Source organism: Zootoca vivipara, chromosome 13, assembly GCF_965207765.1.
Source record: "Zootoca vivipara chromosome 13, rZooViv2.hap1.1, whole genome shotgun sequence".
Lineage (NCBI taxonomy): Eukaryota > Metazoa > Chordata > Lepidosauria > Squamata > Lacertidae > Zootoca > Zootoca vivipara.
Window position 1 is genome coordinate 25,341,850 of NC_142596.1, and position 18,393 is coordinate 25,360,242.

An 18,393-nucleotide genomic window follows, 5' to 3' on the forward strand; every position below is an offset into this window, starting at 1 on the left:
GCAAAAATGGGAACTTGCATTCTAATTTGATGCCTCTAAGTTGCCCTGACCTCCGCCACATAATGGCTGCCTCTGGGCAACCCGATCATCCTATGCTTGATGATTACTGGGAAATAAGTTGCACTGTGTTTCAGTTGGGGTCCCAAGTAAGTTTGCATGGTATAGCAGCCTTAGAGGGGAAGTGGAAAAACCAACCTACAAATAAGGGTGTAATAATTAATTTGGCAAATTAGCACTAAATGTTACTGAATTCAAAATGCATCAGTAAGAGTTAAGATTCATTTTAAATATATCCTCTGCTAGATCCTTTAAATATATCCTGATTTTGTCCTGGGATGCCTTACATAGAGTTGCTTGCGCATGTCTGGGACAGCTTCTGCATAGCATATCTCTGCTAATTGCAATAGTTGGCCTGCATTGCTATGAAAACTCCATTGTCTTTGACGATGCCGTCTTGCATGCTGGGTGATTATACGGTGTTGAAGAAGCTTCATGCTTTGCCTGCCAAAACAATAACAGATAATTTATTTAAACACGGCCCTTGGTTCAGATTCCAACTCTCAGCCCCTGCAAATACATGGTTAGGGCCAGCAGATTCAAGTAGGATGCTGTCTTAAAGGTAAAGGTAAAGGGACCCCTGACCATTAGGTCCAGTCGTGACCGACTCTGGGGTTGCGCGCTCATCTCGCATTATTGTCCGAGGGAGCCGGCGTATAGCTTCCAGGTCATGTGACGAGCATGTTTAAGCTGCTTCTGGTGAACCAGAGCAGCACACGGAAACGGTGTTTACCTTCCCGCTATAGCGGTTCCTATTTATCTACTTGCATTTTTTGATGTGCTTTCGAACTGCTAGGTTGGCTGGAGCTGGGACCAAGCAACGGGAGGTCACCCCGTCACAGGGATTCGAACCGCCAACCTTCTGATCAGCAAGCCCTAGGCTCTGTGGTTTAGCCCACAGCGCCACCTGGGTCCCTCGGGATGCTGTCTTACACTGCGTCAAATCACTGGTCCATCTAACTTAGTATGGTCTATCTACACCAGGGGTCAGCAAACTTTTTTTCCGCAGGGGGCCAGTCCACTGTCCCTCAGACCTTGTGTGGGGATGGACTATATTTTGGAGGGGGGAAATCCCCCCACTGACTCTCCCCTCCCTTCTCCATAGCACCAGACGAGGCGGGGAGAAGCCAAGAGGAGGGAGGGAGGAGGTGCCACCGCGGTGTGTGTGAGGGGTGGGTGGGTAAATGGCGCAGCCCAAACGATCAGAATCCCCACACTGATCCACGCGGAGATTCCCGGACTGTCCACGGGCTGATTTCGGAAGGCAATTGGGCCGGATCCGGGCCCCCGGGCCTTAGTTTGCCGACCCATGGTCTACACTGGCCGGCAGTGGCTCTCCAGGGTTTCAGGCAGGGTACATTCGCAGTTCTCCCTAAAGATGCCAGGGACTGAGCCTGGAGCCTTCTGCATGCAAGACAGATGCTCTACCACTGGGCTGTGGCCCCTCTACATAGCACTGTTTCTGCACGAAACAGAAAGGCAGCCCTTGGGAACCTCCTGCCACCTGGGAAGTGTGAGGAAGTGTTTTCAGCCACCACAGCTGATCGTTCATGCTGCTCAGCATCACTGATCACACCAGTTACGATTTTAGATCCCTTTTTGGTCAGATACGTTTATTCACTCCCCAAACCATATTTCATGCCCTACAAACAGCAGGGGAGGCCTTGATGGGTGGGGTGCCTCTGACTGCTGCTTGGTTTGTTTCTTTATTTTATTTATTGGATAGCTCGATTGGTTAGAGCGTGGTGCCAAGGTTGCAGGTTCAATCCCTGTTTGGAACAGCTGCATATTGCAGGGGGTTGGACTGGATGATCCTCAGGGTCCCTTCTAATTCCACAATTCTATGATTTATTGCATTATATCACACCTCTTTCTCCAAGGAGCTTCAGGTGGTGTACATGGTGTTCCCTGCTCATTTCATCTCCACAACAACCCTGTGGGGTGGGTTAGACTGAGAGGCAGCGACTAAGCTAGCCTAAGGACACCCAGCGAGTTTCATGGCTGAGTGGGGATTTGAACCCTGGTCTCCAAGATCCTAGTACAACACTCTAACCACTGTAGCCTACCATACACAGGGCCTTCTTGGTGGTGGTTCTGTTTGTGGGATGCCCTCCCCGGTATTCCACTTTACCCAGGCATTTGATTTTAATAATTTGATGTTTTCCGTCCTGTGCTCCTTTGGGAGGGAGGGAGGGTGGGATATAAATTTAACTTAACAAACCAATTTTATGTGGATAGCTAGCTCTGGCATGCCTTCTTCCTGTGTGTGTGTCTCAAGTTTGATTTCAAAAATGAAATAAAATCAGCCCATGAGTCTTTAAAGTGCTGCCAGGAAATATGTCAAGTTATCGATATAACATTGGTTTTTTTAAATTAGGCAAGCTATTTCTACTTCCGTAACACTAGCTTGTCTTTCTGGTTGTTGAGGGAAGTCTTGCAAAGGAAACCGTCAGTGTCTGTTGCTCAAGTTTCTGATAGCGTCTTATAATCAATAGTACAAAATGTTACACAACGGGGCCGGGGGGGGGGGGAATCAAGTGTTTGATTTCCATATGGCTTTAAGTATCAAATTTAGTTTTGGATGGTTGTTGTTGTTTAGAAAAAAGACATTTGTATCAAAGGTTTTAAAACACATTTCGAGGATTCCTCAAAAACATTGTATGAGGATGAGCTGCTCATCTACCTCCTAGCGAGCAGAGATGGTAATGCAGAACTTGCCCATCTCACATAGACAAAAGCTGTAGCCCAGTGAGAGCCATCCAGATGTTGTAGACTACAACTCCCATCAGCCCCAGCCAGCATGGCTAATGGTCAGGGGTAGGGGTGATGGGAGTTGTAGTCCAAACCCTTCTGGAATGCACCATGTTGATTATCCCTGCATAGTCATTACAATAGATTACTAAATTGCAGTTTAGTAATTCGATGTATCATACATTTTACATAGCTGTAGTTCTCCACATAAAAGCTCAGCCGGAACCAGTTTTAAATAGAGGGTGGTTGAAGTGTAAATCGGTGGTTTGGGTTTGGGGCTGTCTGTCTAATTAATCTGAATGGGCAACCGATTTCAGATTTCAACAAAAGAACTGTGATGTATCTTGATAGCTGGAATCTCTTTCCAGCCTTTGAAAGGGCTGTCCCGTCAGAGCTTAGGAAGTTTAGACCCTCCAGTTAGTGGGATAGGAAATAGTTTTGCAGTTTAAGTTTAGAGAGCTGGACATAGATCTTTGTAAAGAGTAAAACTGGTGTGCAACACTGAGGTACATGCAGTGCTTTTTTCTGGGGTGTGTGTGTAGGGGGACGCATACCCCTAAACATTTTGTGAATCTTTGTACTTTTGTCCATTTACTGTATTTATTTTTCCCGATTTGAACTATAAAATGGTGGTTTTCTTAAGTCAAGGTGAGAGTACCCCTAAACATTTTTTATAGGAAAAAAAGCACTGGGTCCGTGTGTAGAAAAGTGACTTTCTGGAAAACTGAGGAAGGATCAATTGTTGAGCTACCTGCTGCCAGTGCTTATTTCTTTGTACTATGCTTTGTTTGTGTATCTGTCAAAAATAAATAAATGGTGTTAATACACCCTAAATCTCCAGTGCTCTCTCATACCATGAAAGTTATACCTTGATTGTGCTACCCAATTAATGAAAATCCAAAGCAGCCTCTCTCCATGATTCCCTACTCCAGCCTTGCTTGCTTCAGTCCACATTTGGGGTGGGGGAAATCATTCTACCATGCGATTGAATTAACCAACTGCTCCCATTGCAGGGTTGCAACAGAATCACTCAACCTCAGAAGAGGCAACTTCCCACTATATCTCTGAATGAGTTGCTGGTCGAGACACTTCTCCCAATCCCTGATCAACCACTCTTTCAGACGTGCCATCCCCGCTCCCATCACTTCCGCAGCCAGCAGATACCCCCCCCCTCTCCTCACGGGTGGGCCGGCTCTGGCGGTTACGCTCTCTAGGGGATTGAGTAACCTACCCACCCTCAAAAAATAGTTTTTACATTGGGGTCTACGAATCATCAGGCATTTTTTAAAGGTAGGGCTCATCTGTCAGGAATCTCGGGAACTGTGCCTGAAGGACACGGAAATGATCTTATACAGAGTCTGACCAAGGGTCTATCTAGCTCAGTATTGTTTGCACGGACTGGCAGGATTTCAGCAGCATGCAAGGCAACTACTCTACCGCTGAGCTATGGCCTTTCTCAAAACGCCTCTTCTCCTGCAGCGTAAACGTGTACGGAGGCTCGGGTCGCACCGCTGCTCGGGTCCCTTACTTGGGAGTAAGCCCCACGCAGGCAAAAACAGCCGCGCAGGGCGGCGCTGCCTCGACTGGCCTGCGCAGCCACTTCATTCAAAACAGCGGCCGACAGGGAGAGAAAGGAATGTTGCATAAATATTGCGGCGAGCAGCCAATGAGAGCAACGGAATTTATTTCATTCAGGGACAATCTGTGATCTGGAGGAGGTGGAGACCCCCCCGGCCAGCCGAGCCAATGGACGCGCTGCGGAGGCGGGGTGTCCCTCTGCCAAAGGCCAACCAGGGCTTTCGGAGCCTGAACTTTTGCCACCCTGAACAAGTTAATACATCCCGGAGGCGTGGCCCAGCCTCTCTGACTCCGGCGGAGGAGAGACGCTTTAACCCTTGGCGCGCCGGAGGAGAGCGTCTTTCCAAAGCCTACCCTTTTTAAGCAGGGGGTTGCCAACTTGCCTGCCTTGGCCCTGCTCCTCTTTCTTGAACAGTAGCCGAGCGGGGCGGCGGGATAAATAAAGCAGGCGAAGCGATTCTCAGCACGGTTATAGATAAGCCAGGAAATATCTTCACTTGCTTAGGGTAATTGCTGATGCGTTGCCAAATATGTTTTGCTGGGTCCTGTTCCTGTGCTTTAAAAGAGCAGTTTATCTGAATACGGTGCAAGGCTTCACTGCCTGATTTCTGTAGAGCCAGCTGACAGGAGCAGGTATTTGTGGTCATCATGGTCAGTTGGCTACCCTGGTATTAGAAGCTAGGGAGTAGGAGGGCGGGGGAGAAGTGTCAGCCCACCCAGAGATTTCAAGACCTCATCCTTTCTCTCTCCCCCATACACCTGCAATTGTAGAACAACTTTACAAGATATGATGGAGGAAAGAATGAATAAGATAAAAAGTCCACCTACCCAGCTACTAATTGAATATCTGCAAATTTCACAAGCAAGGATTCTCCTGTAAACCCATCTGGTCCTCACTACTGTACCTCTGAAAGTACAATGCTTGGGTCTCCTGCAAACCCACAATTTCTTTGGCATTTGAGAAATTTATACAATAACAATTTTATTATTTTATATAATAATCTAAGGAGGACACAACAAAAAGAAAGAAAGGTATGTGTGTTTATACAGCAAATATCCCCAATGCATTTGATAAGACTATTCTATGCACATCAGATAACCTTGGAAATACCAAGCCCTGTTGCATATTATGAGCACTATCCAGCATTATTTAGCCCCAACAATGTGGCAGACACTTCTGTCCTATGTCCAGAGTCAAGCAGGGTTGGGCTCGGGAGAGTTTACAGTACATCCAAACAAGGTAACAGCCTCAAAAACAAAACACACCAGACAAAGCGAAAGCAACTCCTTTCTGGAGCCATCTAAACCCCCAAATTTGCAAGTTGAGATTGTTTCTGTACTTACACTTTGTGTTATGGGACATTGGTGATAGTGCCCTTTAGCTTCTCGTTTTATGCAGTCCAGGGCTTCACTTGTTTATGAAGATGGGCTTCGTATAGCAGACTATTTTCAAAAAACCAAAATGCAATCTTTGAAATGATACGTTGTGGATGCTGCTATTAAAAAACATACAGCAACCCTGCATTAATGAGATGAAGCACAGGGAGAACTTCAGCCACTGTACACTGCTGCAGGGCAGTTTGGGGTGTGCAGATGTGTCTTTGCAAAACAAGGGGTGTGGTGTTGTGATGTGTGTGTCCCAGGGAGATCTAGGGAGTTGAATTGAAGGTGTGATTCTTGGAGGACAGAAATGCCCTTCCATAGTTTTATCAGCTAGCAAACACAGGAAGCGGCCTAATACTGAGTCAGGCCATTGGTCCATCTAGCTCAGTATTGTCTACACTGACTGGCAGCAGCTTGCCTCTTCAGGGTTTCAGGCAGGGGTTTCTCCCAGCCATACCTCAGGATGCTGGGCAGTAAAACGGGAGACCTTCTGAATGCAAGGTATATGCTTTATCTCTGAGCTTCAACCCTTCTATTCTTTTAAAGCAAATGGTGATTCCAAATGTGGCAGCCATGTTTAGCTTTATTTCCTGCTCTTCTTGGACTTTTGCTAAAGAATTAAAGGTGATCCTGTGGTTGCTTCCACTTCTGCAATGGGGATTCAGATTCCTTCTGAACTGTTTGCACCCAAACAATTTGCAAGCAGGCATTTTCTGTCCCAGCACTTTCCTTACGAATGAAACTTGCTTCTCGGCCTTTTTTTTGCTAAGATCAAGTGTGTGTAGAAACTTGCCCTAAACTGCAGGTAACCATTGGGCAAAAAGTTGTCCTACTGCAGCCTCAATGTCCCAGCCAGTTTCCCCCTGTGTTACAATGGGACGAACAGCCCCCTACATCACAAGGTGATGCTGCTTGGGGGCGCCAGTGGAGTTTGCAACCCAAGAGGTATGTGCCAGGGTCCCTGCCTTGCAGTGGGATCCCATGTGCCAGGGTCCCAGCCTTGCCTGGGATCCCATGCAGGAAAATGTGATTTGGAAGCTATACCCCGCATCCCTTGCAAATCTGCACACTTTCTTCCCGAGGTATATGTTTCCCAGAACCTGCCATGCAGCTTCGATGTTTTGGGCAGCCTTGAAGGCTGTGACCCAAGGATGTAGAACTTGCAGCTTTCCAGATCTTACTGAACTACAACTCCCACTTGTGCCGGAATTAGGGCAGTGTGAGCATTTCCTCCGCAAAAGGAGCTGAACCAAGGGGGCGCAAAATAACAACATTTATATTGGTACCTACTAAACCACAGAGTCTAGGGCTTGCCAATCAGAAGGTCGGCTGTTTGAATCCCCATGACTCCCATTGCTCGGTCCCAGCTCCTGCCCACCTAGCAATTCGAAAGCACGTCAAAGTGCAAGTAGATAAATAGGTACGGCACCGGCGTTTCTGTGCACTGCTCTGGTTCGCCAGAAGCAGCTTAGTCATGCTGGCCACATGACCCGGAAGCTGTCTGCGGACAAACGCTGGCTCACTTGGCCAGTAAAGCGAGATGAGCGCCGCAACCCGAGTTGTCTGCGACTGGACTTAACAGTCAGCGGTCCCTTTACCTTAAGGTTCAGTCAGACGGGATTGAGTTGCCACAACTGACATACTACCACTTGAGAGCATGAGCAGAACAAAAGTCCAGAAGGGACTGATGAGAGCAGGAAGTCCCTCAAAATCTGGAGGCCTACAGGTTCCCCACCCCGGTAGACAACCACTTAGTGCACTTGTAGCCTGATCTCATGCAGGTCTGCCCAGAAGTTAACTCCCACTGGGGTTATTAATTTTGCATGTTTACTTGGGACTAGGTCTCATTCATCACCATGGGATTTATTGAAAAAGGATGCACATTCCACGGAGCTTCAAATGCAGGAGCTCAATGAAGACTTGCTGTAGAATCAGCCAGTTCATTAATATTACTACAGTATTATAAATATTATTACTGAATGAAAGAGGACATTCTAGAATCACTGCCTCTTGGCCCACTAACCTACTTCACAGGGTTGTTGTTGTGGGATTAAATGAGGAGGGGGAGACCCGTGGACACCACCTGGAGCTCCTTGGAGGAGGTGGGATAAAAAATGCCTCCAATAAATAAACAAATAAACACTTTGGCCATTTGCACACAGCCGATAGGAAGCAAAAGGGCACGAGAACGTATTATAATTCGCTCCCATTTCCCAGCCTCTTTTTATTATTGTTGTTGTTGTTGTTCTTATTAGTTCTTTTGCGAATCGTCTTCCTCACAAGCTCCTTCCCTTCCCTTAATTATTATTTTAGGGGTGGGGGCCAAGAGGGTGCCCCAAAGCCAGAAGCGCGGAGGAAGAGAGAGGAGGGGGAGCGAGAAGCCAGGAGAGGCGAGCGAGAACCGGGAGGCGTTTTCCTTTAAGAGTTAAGAAACTTGAAACCTTGTTTGCGCAACCATCAGTGCAGCTCCGCGCCGCCAAAGTGTCTAGACTGGCACATGATGGGAGGGAGCCAATGACTCCAGCGCTCTCCTAGGGGGCCCTGCGTGTGTGTTTTAGAAGAACAAAAAAGAGAGAGAGGGAAGAAGTGGGGGGGACAGAGAGAGGGAGGGAGAGGCGACGAGGGTCTCCGCTGCTCGGGAGGCAGATCTCGGCGGCCCCCCAAGCCCGGGGGGCGGAAGAAGGAGGAGGAGTGAAGTCGGGGGGCTCTACCCTAGGTGGACGCCTCTGCCCCCAGGAGCCTCGCCGGCCCTTCTGCAAGCACCGAGGGCTTCGCTTGGTGTGGATTTGCTGAGGCTGCTCCGCCGGACCGCCGAGGAGGATTTGGGGCGCCTTTTCTTCCCGAACGGCGGCGGCGGCGACGGTGCTTCTTCTCATGCGCCTGCTGCAGTGCTGCTGCTGTTGCTGCTGCTCCCGCCGCCGCGTTTCTCTCGGGCTGGGATCTTGAGTACCGAGCCAAGCCATGCGCGGCGCCGCCAGCCTGCTCCTTGCCCCGGGGGCCGGCCAGCCTCTAACTTGGGAAGGCGTCGGGGCAACTTTTTAAAAGGCGCCTGAACCATACGCAAAGCAAGGACCGCGGCGTCGAGGGTTTGCAAGGGCGAAAAAGAAAAAGCTTGGGTTTTTTTTTTTTTGTTTGCTTGCGCGCTTCTTCGTGGAAGGGCTCCCTCCTCTTTCCTCGCGAGGAAGGTCCGACTTGCTCGCAGGGAGGGGGGCCAGCAAGCCTTCCCCGTCCCCTCCTGGCTCTCGGGGCTCCATGTAGGGCCGAGGGGGCGGGCTGCGGCGGATCCCCCGCTCGCCAGGACGCCGGCCTGCGGGGCTCCACTCTATGCCATTGCTGCCTCCTTCCCCCATGTGGCTGCCCGGCCGGCGCTTCTGGGCGAGTGGCTGGGCCGGGCGGGCGAGGAGCCCCCGCGGTTGCTCCGGGAGCCGGCGCCGCTGCCGTCGTGGCTGGGTCTCCTTCATGCGGCCCTCGTTTGGGAGGATCTGACCCGGAGCCAGGAAAGGCCAGCAGCTCCGCGGCCGGGCGAAGCGTATGTTCAGGTCCAAACGGGCAGGGCTTGTGCGGCGACTTTGGAGAAGCCGGGTCCTCCCCGACAGAGAAGGCGTCGGAGGAGGGGGAGGAGGAGGAGATGGTGGCGGCGGCTCCACCGGCAGTATCACCGGCAGCCTCAGGAAGAGCCATGAGCGAGGGGGCAGCGACGGCAGGAGCCCGGAGAAGCTCCCTGCGAGCGGCAGGCGAGCAGTGACTGGCGGAGGCGCGGTCGAGGAGCCGTGCGCTTTGGAGAGGTCCATGGCGCACGGCGAGGGCGACCCTCCGGCGCCCCCCGAGGTGGAAGAGGAGGCAGCGGCCGTAGCAGCAGCAGCAGCGCGGGAGGACGCCGAGGATGGCGGCCCGGACGGGGACAGCCCGTGGTGGGCGCAGGAGAGCGACGGCATGACCGTCACCTGCTGCCTCTTCAAGGAGAGGGACGCCGACGCTGACGCCGTCTCGCCCCGGCCCCGGGAGCTGCCAGCCCGGGAAGGGCGCTCCAGGCTCTCTCTGCTGGAGCAGGAGCTCAAGGCCGTCACGTACTCACTCCTGAAACGCCTCAAGGAGCGCTCCCTCGACAGCCTCCTCGAAGCCGTCGAGTCCCGCGGCGGGATGCCCAGTGACTGTGTCCTTGTCTCCCGCGCCGAGGTGCGCCTGGGCGGTCAGGCAGCTCCTCCGCACCTCCTGCTGGGGAAGCTCTTCCGCTGGCCGGACCTCCAGCACCCGGCCGAGCTGAAACCCCTGTGCGAGTGCGGCAGCTTCGGCCTCCCCGACGGCCCCACGGTGTGCTGCAACCCCTATCACTTCAGCAGGCTGTGCGGGCCAGGTTAGTAGCACCGTCGATTGCCTCGGGGCCACCTGGGGAGCGGGAGGGCTGGGCAGCTGGGATGTCCTGAGGCAGTTCAGGGAGGGAGACTGGAGTATTGGGGAAGAGCCAGGATGCATCTTCATAAAGGACCCACAGTTACACCCCCTCCCATTTGAAGTATTCAGTGTTGAAAATCAATATGCACAGGCATCTTGGTGAAAATTCTCTCACTTGGATCTCCTGACTGGTCCATCGAAGGCCCTTTGACCATGGTGGCTGAATAGGAGCGCCATAGATAGAGCCACTGTATTTCTGAATTCAGTTGCTGGGGGCAAACGACATGGGGAGAATCTGATCACGTGTGTCGCTAAAATCAAGGGGATTGCTGGATTTTGGGATCCATAATGCTGTCCTAGATCAGGGATAGGGGACCTGTGGCCCTTAGACGCTGTTGGGTTCCCTGCTCCCATGGATCACAGGACCTGCAGTTGAACAGTGCCTGCAAGACCAGCAGTTCCCCATCTTTAGGTCATATGAATCTCTGGTCTGAACCAAGAGGGAATGATGTTTTTGCAAGTGTAAAAGTTTGCCTGGAGTGGCACAAGCAACTTCCAGAATAGTTTGCCATAGGTGGCATCTTAAAGGTGAGCAGGTGTAGTTTGGCACGGATAACCAATTTGATGCCCTTCAGATGTACATAGGAAGCTCCCTTCTTCTGAGTTAGACCTGTGTCCATCTGCCTCAGTGTAGCCCATGTGGTCCCCTCCAGATGCTGGTGTACTACAACTCCCATCAGTTCCAGTGGCCGCTTCCTGGAGATGCCAGGGATTGGACCTAGAACCTTCTGCATGCAAAACAGGTGTTCTACCCCTGAGCTACAGCCCTTTTATAGGGCTATGGTTGTTGAACTACAACTCCCAGCCAGCATGGCAAGTGGTCAGGGTCAGGGATGATTGGAATTTGGGTCTGACATGACGGCCGCCGGCTCAAACTGCCAGATGTAACAACTGTCCTGTGGAAGTTGGTGCACAATCATCTTTGTTAGTCTTGGAAGGTGCTGCAGAATTCTGGTGCCATTATACAATTTTCTTTCTCACCCTGTTTATTTGAGAGGCGCTCAGCTTGCTTTGAAAACAAGTTTTCAGTGCCAGATCTCAGGCTTGGCACATGTGACATGACGGGAACCTCCTTGGGGCAAGGACCTGAATTTTTGTGTGTGAGAAACTCTGCAAAGTGCCATGTCTAGCGATAATCTTGTATATGTAGCTAATCATAGCAGCATAGGAAGGAACATCGCAAACTGGTTCATCTAGCTCACTACTGTCTACACTGGCTGGCAGTGGTTCTCCATGATTTCATGCCGGAGTCTTTTCCCCTGCCCTACCTGGGGATTAAACATGGGACTTGCGTGCAAAGCAGATACTTTATCACTGAGCTACAGCCCTTCCCTGCATATCTGAGCATGTGCAGAATGGATTCTGGGATTATGGTGCATCGTGTTGAAGTCATAGGGTGTGACCTCCAGGACGCCTAGAGCCACACAGTACCTCTCTGTTTATGGTTAACAACTTCTAGCCATTTCCTTCTTAAGCCAGGAATGTTGATCTGGACTTATTTTGTCCACTGCATGAGCGGTTCAAGTTGCAGGCCACTTTGGGGATGATAGGTTTGGAACGGTGATGGTTCACGCAAATGCATGGAACCAGAGACCTCTCTGCCTTGTCACCCTATGCTGATTCACATGTGCAGGTCCTGCATTAGAAAACTGCAGCACCCAAAGGTGACTTGCACCTGTGAAGGAAGCATCACAGGAGCTTCCTGCTCCCCTCAGACCCAGGGCTTCCCATACTAAGTTGGTGGACACATCCCACTGGCACTCATCAAGACATGGTTCACTTAAAAACAGCAGGCATCAGATAAAACAACCTGCATGTGTGCATGCACCATCACAGTTCCAGAGGCCACCAAGAGAACTGCAAAATGTCGCCAGAGGCTTGCAGAAGTCAGTGGGCATCTTCAGCTTCCAGTATTCCAGCTGAGGGTAATCCAGTGTTGAGGAATCAAATGATGTACATGCTTGTCTGAAGTGGTCCTTATTTATTGCACCACCTGTGGCAAGTTGCTATTTACTACCAGAGCAGAGCAGCTTGCAGGTTCCGTATGGCCCAGATCTGTTGATGTTTGGTGCTCGGCCCTTGGAAGTTGAACTGATTTTCCTTTTCAGTGTTGACAGGGGCTGTTGTACAGTTTTGACAGGCGTAGTGTCGAAAGTGCACTGGTTACAGTATTTTTGGTCCAACATAGTCCATGATGATTGGTCAAAGAATTTAAGCCAGAGACGTCATGCTGTGCCCAGGCCCGTATCCCAGCTCTTGAGAGTGAGAGATAAAAACATAAGTATAGCCCTGCTGGATCAGGCCAGAGGCCCATCTAACATAGCATCCTGCTCTCACAATGGCCAACCAGATACCCATGGAAAGCCCACAAGCAGGACCTGAAAGCAACAGCACTCTCCCCATCTGGGATTCCAGCAACTGGCATACAGAGGCAAACTGCCTTTGACATTCGCTGATAGCCTCAAACTCCATGAATTTGTCTAATCCTCTTTTAAAGCCATCCATGTTGGGGGCCAGCGTTATATTGTTGAGTGCTTGAGAATATAGGGGGACAACCCACTTCATTGATGCTAAGGGGGAAAGGCCAGCTGAAGATGTTGGCCAAGGTGACACATCATGTTTAGCTGGAAACCTTGGTTTACAGTGCCAAGAACATTGTGCCCACTCTGATCCTCCTCATTCATGTTGTAAGGAAACAAAAGCATGATTCCTGAAGCCCTTCTGAACTGTAAGAACATATGAAGAGCCTGCTGGATCAGGCCAATGGCCCATCTAGTCCAGCGTCCTCTTCTCACAGGGATCATAGTTTGTTTAGCTCAAGTAAACCATGACTGGTATGGTAAGAACAAACTTTGGTTTATCATTATGGTTTGCTTGGGGTACAACAAACCATGGTCCCTAGTTCTGCCATAACACTAAATAAAGCCAGGGATTGTGGTTGGTTGTGAGTACCAAGGAGGGAAGTGGGTTAGGCTCAATGTGCATGGTAAGCCATGGTTTGAGGCAGCCTTCCAGATGTTTTCAACTACAGCTCCCACCATCCCTGACCATTGGCCATGCTACCTGGGGCCTTTAAATATATATACACGGTATATAAATCCAGAGATGCTTTAAGGTCTACCAGCCAAAAAGCCCCAGAGCAAAGCAAAACTGGCAACAGAGCACCTTTGCTCATATTTCAATTCCTCCCTCTTTTGGAATAGATCGTAGCTTAAATTAGGGAAAGCACTCAGGGTCTATTTATATACACAGGGTTCTCTTATATAGTATTATACACACACGGACACACATTTGGCACATTCTTGTTTTCTTAAATTAAAATACTGCTTTGCTTTACTTTACGTATGTCTAAAACCAGGTGTGTTGGACAGCAGGTGGTAATGCTGTACTAAAACACAGGTCTTTATTGAATAGCACCCTAGTTTAGTGTTTGTTCTGTGTTCTGCCTGCCTCAAGGGTTTGCTGAAGACTGATGTCAAGCATTGTCCGAGCGAGGGCTGTTTGACACATGCTTGTGCAACCCTTGACTTCTCTGATTCATGCATCTTTGCTGTGCATTTGCTGACTCTGGCAGATTCCATGTGAAGCCTTGTATCTGAGTAGATGAAAAAGTCCCTGGGTCGCTCATTCACATGCGCACACACAGAACACCTGATTCTTGGCCCACTTAGAAAGCTGCATCATCTCCCTGGATCAAAGGCTGCACTGGAAACCTGTTTGCTGAGTTTAAATTTTATATGTTTCTTATAGTTATTTCATGTATGAAATGCATATCTTGCCACTCAGTGGCCGTATTCAAAGTGACGAATGAAATCAGCATTGGTTATCGGGTTGCAAGGGAGACTTAGTTCTCACAAGCAGCTGATGAGCTTGGTAAGAGTTGTCCCTCCTCAGATTGCAGGGTGGGGCTTGCATGATTGAAAGAAAATTTCCTTGCCCACAAAAAAACCCCTAGATTTCAGGGGAAAGAGTTCCCGTCTTGGCTTCTTTTATATCTCCAGGGAGTCTGGTTTTTTTGTTACGGAACAAATAAAATTGCTGCCTTATACTGGGTCAGGCCATTGGTCCATCTAGTTCAGTATTGTCTACACTGGCTGGCAGCAGCTTTTCATGGTTCAGGCTAGCGACATTTCCAGCCCTACCTAGAGAGATTGAACCTAAGACCTTCTGCATGTAAACCAAATGCAAGCATCATTTTGTATGGCAAACTTCCACTCTAACGTGGTGCAATCTAGGTCTACCTTCTCACCTTTTTGCAAAAACTGGGACAAAGTTTATTTCACAAGGGGTAAGAATAGCTCAATAAATGTATGGTGAAAATCAAAGTCTGCCTACTTCTTCATGGTTGTATTAGGGATGAGGACTCTCCTGGACCCTTCCCTGTGTGACAAGAGGTAATGTAGGTCACAGTAAAATGTTGGACGCAGTGATATTTGACCTGGGGGAAGCTGGGCGTTTCCCTCCCCTCTCCAGATCACCGCCACCCCAATCAACGCTCCACTCATTGCTTGGCTCTAAACAAGGAATTGTGACCTGACATAGGGAAGCTATCAGACACATTAGTCCACCAAGCTCTATATTGTCTGCACTGATTGGCAGCAGTGGCTCTCCAGGGTTTAAGAAAGGGTTCTCTGGCAGTCCTAATTGGAGATGCTGTTGGGGATTGAACCTGTGCAACCTTCCGCATGCAAAGCAGATGCTGTGCCAAACAGCTGATGGGAATCCTGTTCAGCCCCCCATCTGGCTACAGACATTTCCCTGGTATGGCCCTCTACAAATTTTCAAGCTGCTGTAACCAATGAGTCCAGTCTCCATTCAGATCCCTCCTGCTATGAATTCCGCACCTGGCCTAAGTTCTTCTCTTGTCAGCCTCAGATCTGTAAAATGCAACCTTCCAGGGTTGTCGTGAGGATTATAACATGGGAGTGGATGGAGCTCCATAGAATATTCGTGCTGAGTAGTTTATGATTATTATTTTCAGAGTGTTCAGGACCAGAAACACGGATGCTGAATTCTGCATCCAGACCCAAATTCCGCGCCTTTTCTGTGCTAGTGTGGAAACCATGAAGCCCCAGGTGTGGGAACCCTGTTGCCACTAATGCAGAATGAGTGCAAGTGGGGTGTTGGAATAGGACCTGGGAGACCAGGGTTCACATTCCCTTTCGCCTGTGAAGCTCACTGGGTGACCTTGGGCCAGGCACTATCTGCCAGTGTAACCTACCTCGCAGGGTTGTTGTGAGGACGACTGCGAGAACCATGTATATCACCGTGAGCTCCTTGGAGGAAGGATGGGATGTAAATGTAATAATAGTCATAGAAAATGTGGACAATCAGCTAGACAAAACATGGTATTCATTTCCTTCGAGGCAGGAGACAGTAACCCATTCTTCTGCTTTGGGGGCTGTGAGGTGTAATGGAATTTTCTGTAGGGGAAAACTTCTTTTGTGTCTGGATGCCCATTGCAGCCTTTCCCAACTGGTGCCCTCCAGATGTTTTGAACTATGGCTCCCATCATCCTCAGCAAGCTGTTCCGGCTCAAGGGGCTGCTGGGATATGTAGTCCCAAGAGATTGGGAGGGCAGCAAGTTGGGGTAGGCTGATTTAAGCTCAAAAGGCAGCATACAGGCAAAGCTTTTTGGCAGCTTTTGACCCCACTGTAATTTATAAGAGGAAATTCAAGGAAAAGGGCTGTCCGTACCTTAGTGGCTGAGCGCTAGCTTAGCAGGCTGGAAGTCCCAGGTTCAGTCCTCGCTATCTCCAGGTAGGACTGGGAAAGGCCCCGGTGATTCCCTGCCAGTCAGAGTAGACAGTATTGAGCTAGACAAATCAGTGGTCCGACTGGTTTGAGGCAGTTTCCTGTGCCTGTATTTTCACCTGCACCCCAGGTGTCCCAGATGAAGCAGGCTGTGGTCACCAGCTCTCCCAGCTTCCTTAGTGGAAGTCTTGAGGCATCAAGAGAGAGAGTGCAGATTCCCCCACCACTTAACACCAGCAACACCTGTTGATCCCAGCAGAGCACATCAATGGATGGTGTGCTCCAGGCAGCAAGGGGTTAACGCTTTGCATCAGCGGCTGCAATTTGAGGTGGGGTTGGGGGGGGGAAGAGACGCTGGCTTCCCTTGGCTGGCCCCCTTCACTCCCTGTGGCCATGGGGGTCTATAGGATGCCAGGAGGGTGAAGTAAGAGTAGGCAGCCCTTGTATACTCCCTGTAACTTAATACAGAGTAGTGCAAATGAGATTTCTCCCTTCATCCCTAAACACCATCTTCTGCGCACTCTTACTGTGTGCTTTTGAAAAGGGCCGTGTTAGACAAAGTTTGGCAGGGTGGTGCCTTCTACAACCTAGTGTCCCCCCCAGATGTTTTGAAGTACAGTTCCCATCAGTGTTGTTGTTTTTTAACATCCAGGATCCTTCCCCCCCCTTCTGTTGCCATTGGACCAAATTCACACACAAACACGCCTCCCCCCAAGGTTGAGCATCGCTTCCATTTCTGCTTCCATCAGAGGAATAGTTAGCGTTCACCAAAGCATGTGGGAAGAAGGAGATCCAAGATTCTACCTTATTTCATTCTTCTGCTCTTGACAGAAATCAAGACCAGCAAAAGCAAACAAAACAGCTTGGTGGCATTTTAAAAAAACATAGATTTTGATTTGAGTTTGATTCCCAAAGGGGCTTCCACGAACATGTGTTAAATTAAGTAAAACTCTGTGGGAAGAAAAGGCTGAGCAGGCTTTGGCTTGTTTTCCAAGACAGCCCTAAGTAAATTTGCACAGGAGTAAGAGTAAGGGACCCGGGTGGCGCTGTGGTTAAACCACTGAGCCTAGGGCTTGCTGATCAGAAGGTCGGCGGTTCGAATCCCTGTGACGGGGTGAGCTCCTGTTGCTTGGTCCCAGCTCCTGCCAACCTAGCAGTTCGAAAGCACGTTAAAATGCAAGTAGATAAATAGGAACCGCTACAGCGGGAAGGTAAACGGCGTTTCCATGTGCTGCTCTGGTTTGCCAGAAGCGGCTTTGTCATGCTGGCCACATGACCTGGAAGCTATACGCCGGCTCCCTCGGCCAATAATACGAGATGAGCGCGCAACCCCAGAGTCGGTCACGACTGGACCTAATGGTCAGGGGTCCCTTTACCTTAAGAGCCACCACACAAGGCAGTGTGCTTAACTCTCATCGTAGGCTCCTTTTCTTTAGAAAGGCAAATTTTGCCTTGCCTGTTTTTGCATTTTTTGTTTTCGGTGGTAACCGTACCCACAAAATTGCTGCCCTTTCGGCAATGCCGAAGGAGACTTACCCTTTTTGGAGGGGATGTATAGAAAATCACTGGTTTTCTTCAGGCAAAAGAAAATGAGAGTTAAAGAGAAATGCACAAACACACAAGTCTCTTTTTCTTTTGGCCTGGCATTATCCCCTTTCAACCGAGATCAGTTTCAAGTTGTTCTTAAAAAGCACCCCCTTCCTTCCCCCCCCCTCCCTTCCTTTCCTTAGCAGGTTCCCCCCTCTTGCTATTTAGGTGAAGAAGTGGTGATAATATGCAGTTTGCATTTTGCTGGCGCCAGCCTGACTGGCAATTTATCTGACTGCCTCTCTTAAAGCTGCAGTGCCCCTTTTCCTAACTTCTGGGTTTTTTTAATTATTATTGCAAGTTGGGTTTTTTCCATTTTTTAAAAAAGTAGCAAAACCTGCCTTCCTGTTGTAACTCCTTAAGAGAAGGAAAAACCAGCTCTACGAACCTGAATTTTCTGTTGTCCTAACTATAGAATTCATTTCACGTAGAAATTAAATTGTCTAAGAAACTTGACTTGGACACAGGATCCTGGATCTTGTTCTTTGGTTGACAGGAGTCTCTCTCTGTGTGTCTGTGCTTTTCTCTCTCTAAATCTGTTCTGTGTTGCTGCAAGGGGAGCGGGGAATCCTTGGGATATTAAAAGTGTTGCTAATGATTTCCCCCCTTTTTTTGGCAAGTCAGCTTTCCTTAATTCTCTTTCTTTTTGCAATCCCCATTCCTCCTCAATTCACTTTGGATCTTTCCTACAGCGAGTGATGGAATTTCTCTCTCTCTCTCTCTCTCTCTCTCTCTCTCTCTCTCTCTCTCTCTCTCTCTCTCTCTCTCTCTCTCGAATATCACTGGAACACGGAATACCGTGTTCTTTGTAACAAATGCGCACTGACTTTG

At 49.4% G+C, this 18,393-nt stretch overlaps 1 protein-coding gene and 1 long non-coding RNA gene across 2 annotated transcripts in view; one reads left to right on the plus strand and one right to left on the minus strand.

Moving 5' to 3' along the window:
- Window positions 1-202: 202 nt before the first annotated feature.
- Window positions 203-5,337, minus strand: LOC148683658 (uncharacterized). The gene is made up of 2 exons (XR_015946873.1): window positions 5,215-5,337; window positions 203-501 (listed from the first exon to the last, which is right to left on the minus strand). It is a non-coding gene; the product is annotated as an uncharacterized LOC148683658 (long non-coding RNA).
- Window positions 5,338-8,280: 2,943 nt separating this feature from the next.
- SMAD6 (SMAD family member 6) overlaps window positions 8,281-18,393 on the plus strand; it is a 51,890-nt gene continuing 41,777 nt past the window's right edge. Inside the window, exon 1 of the mRNA XM_035130982.3 lies at window positions 8,281-10,123. Coding sequence (XP_034986873.1) covers window positions 9,301-10,123 — 823 coding nt within the window. The 5' untranslated portion in view covers window positions 8,281-9,300. The remainder of the gene's footprint in view (window positions 10,124-18,393) is intronic.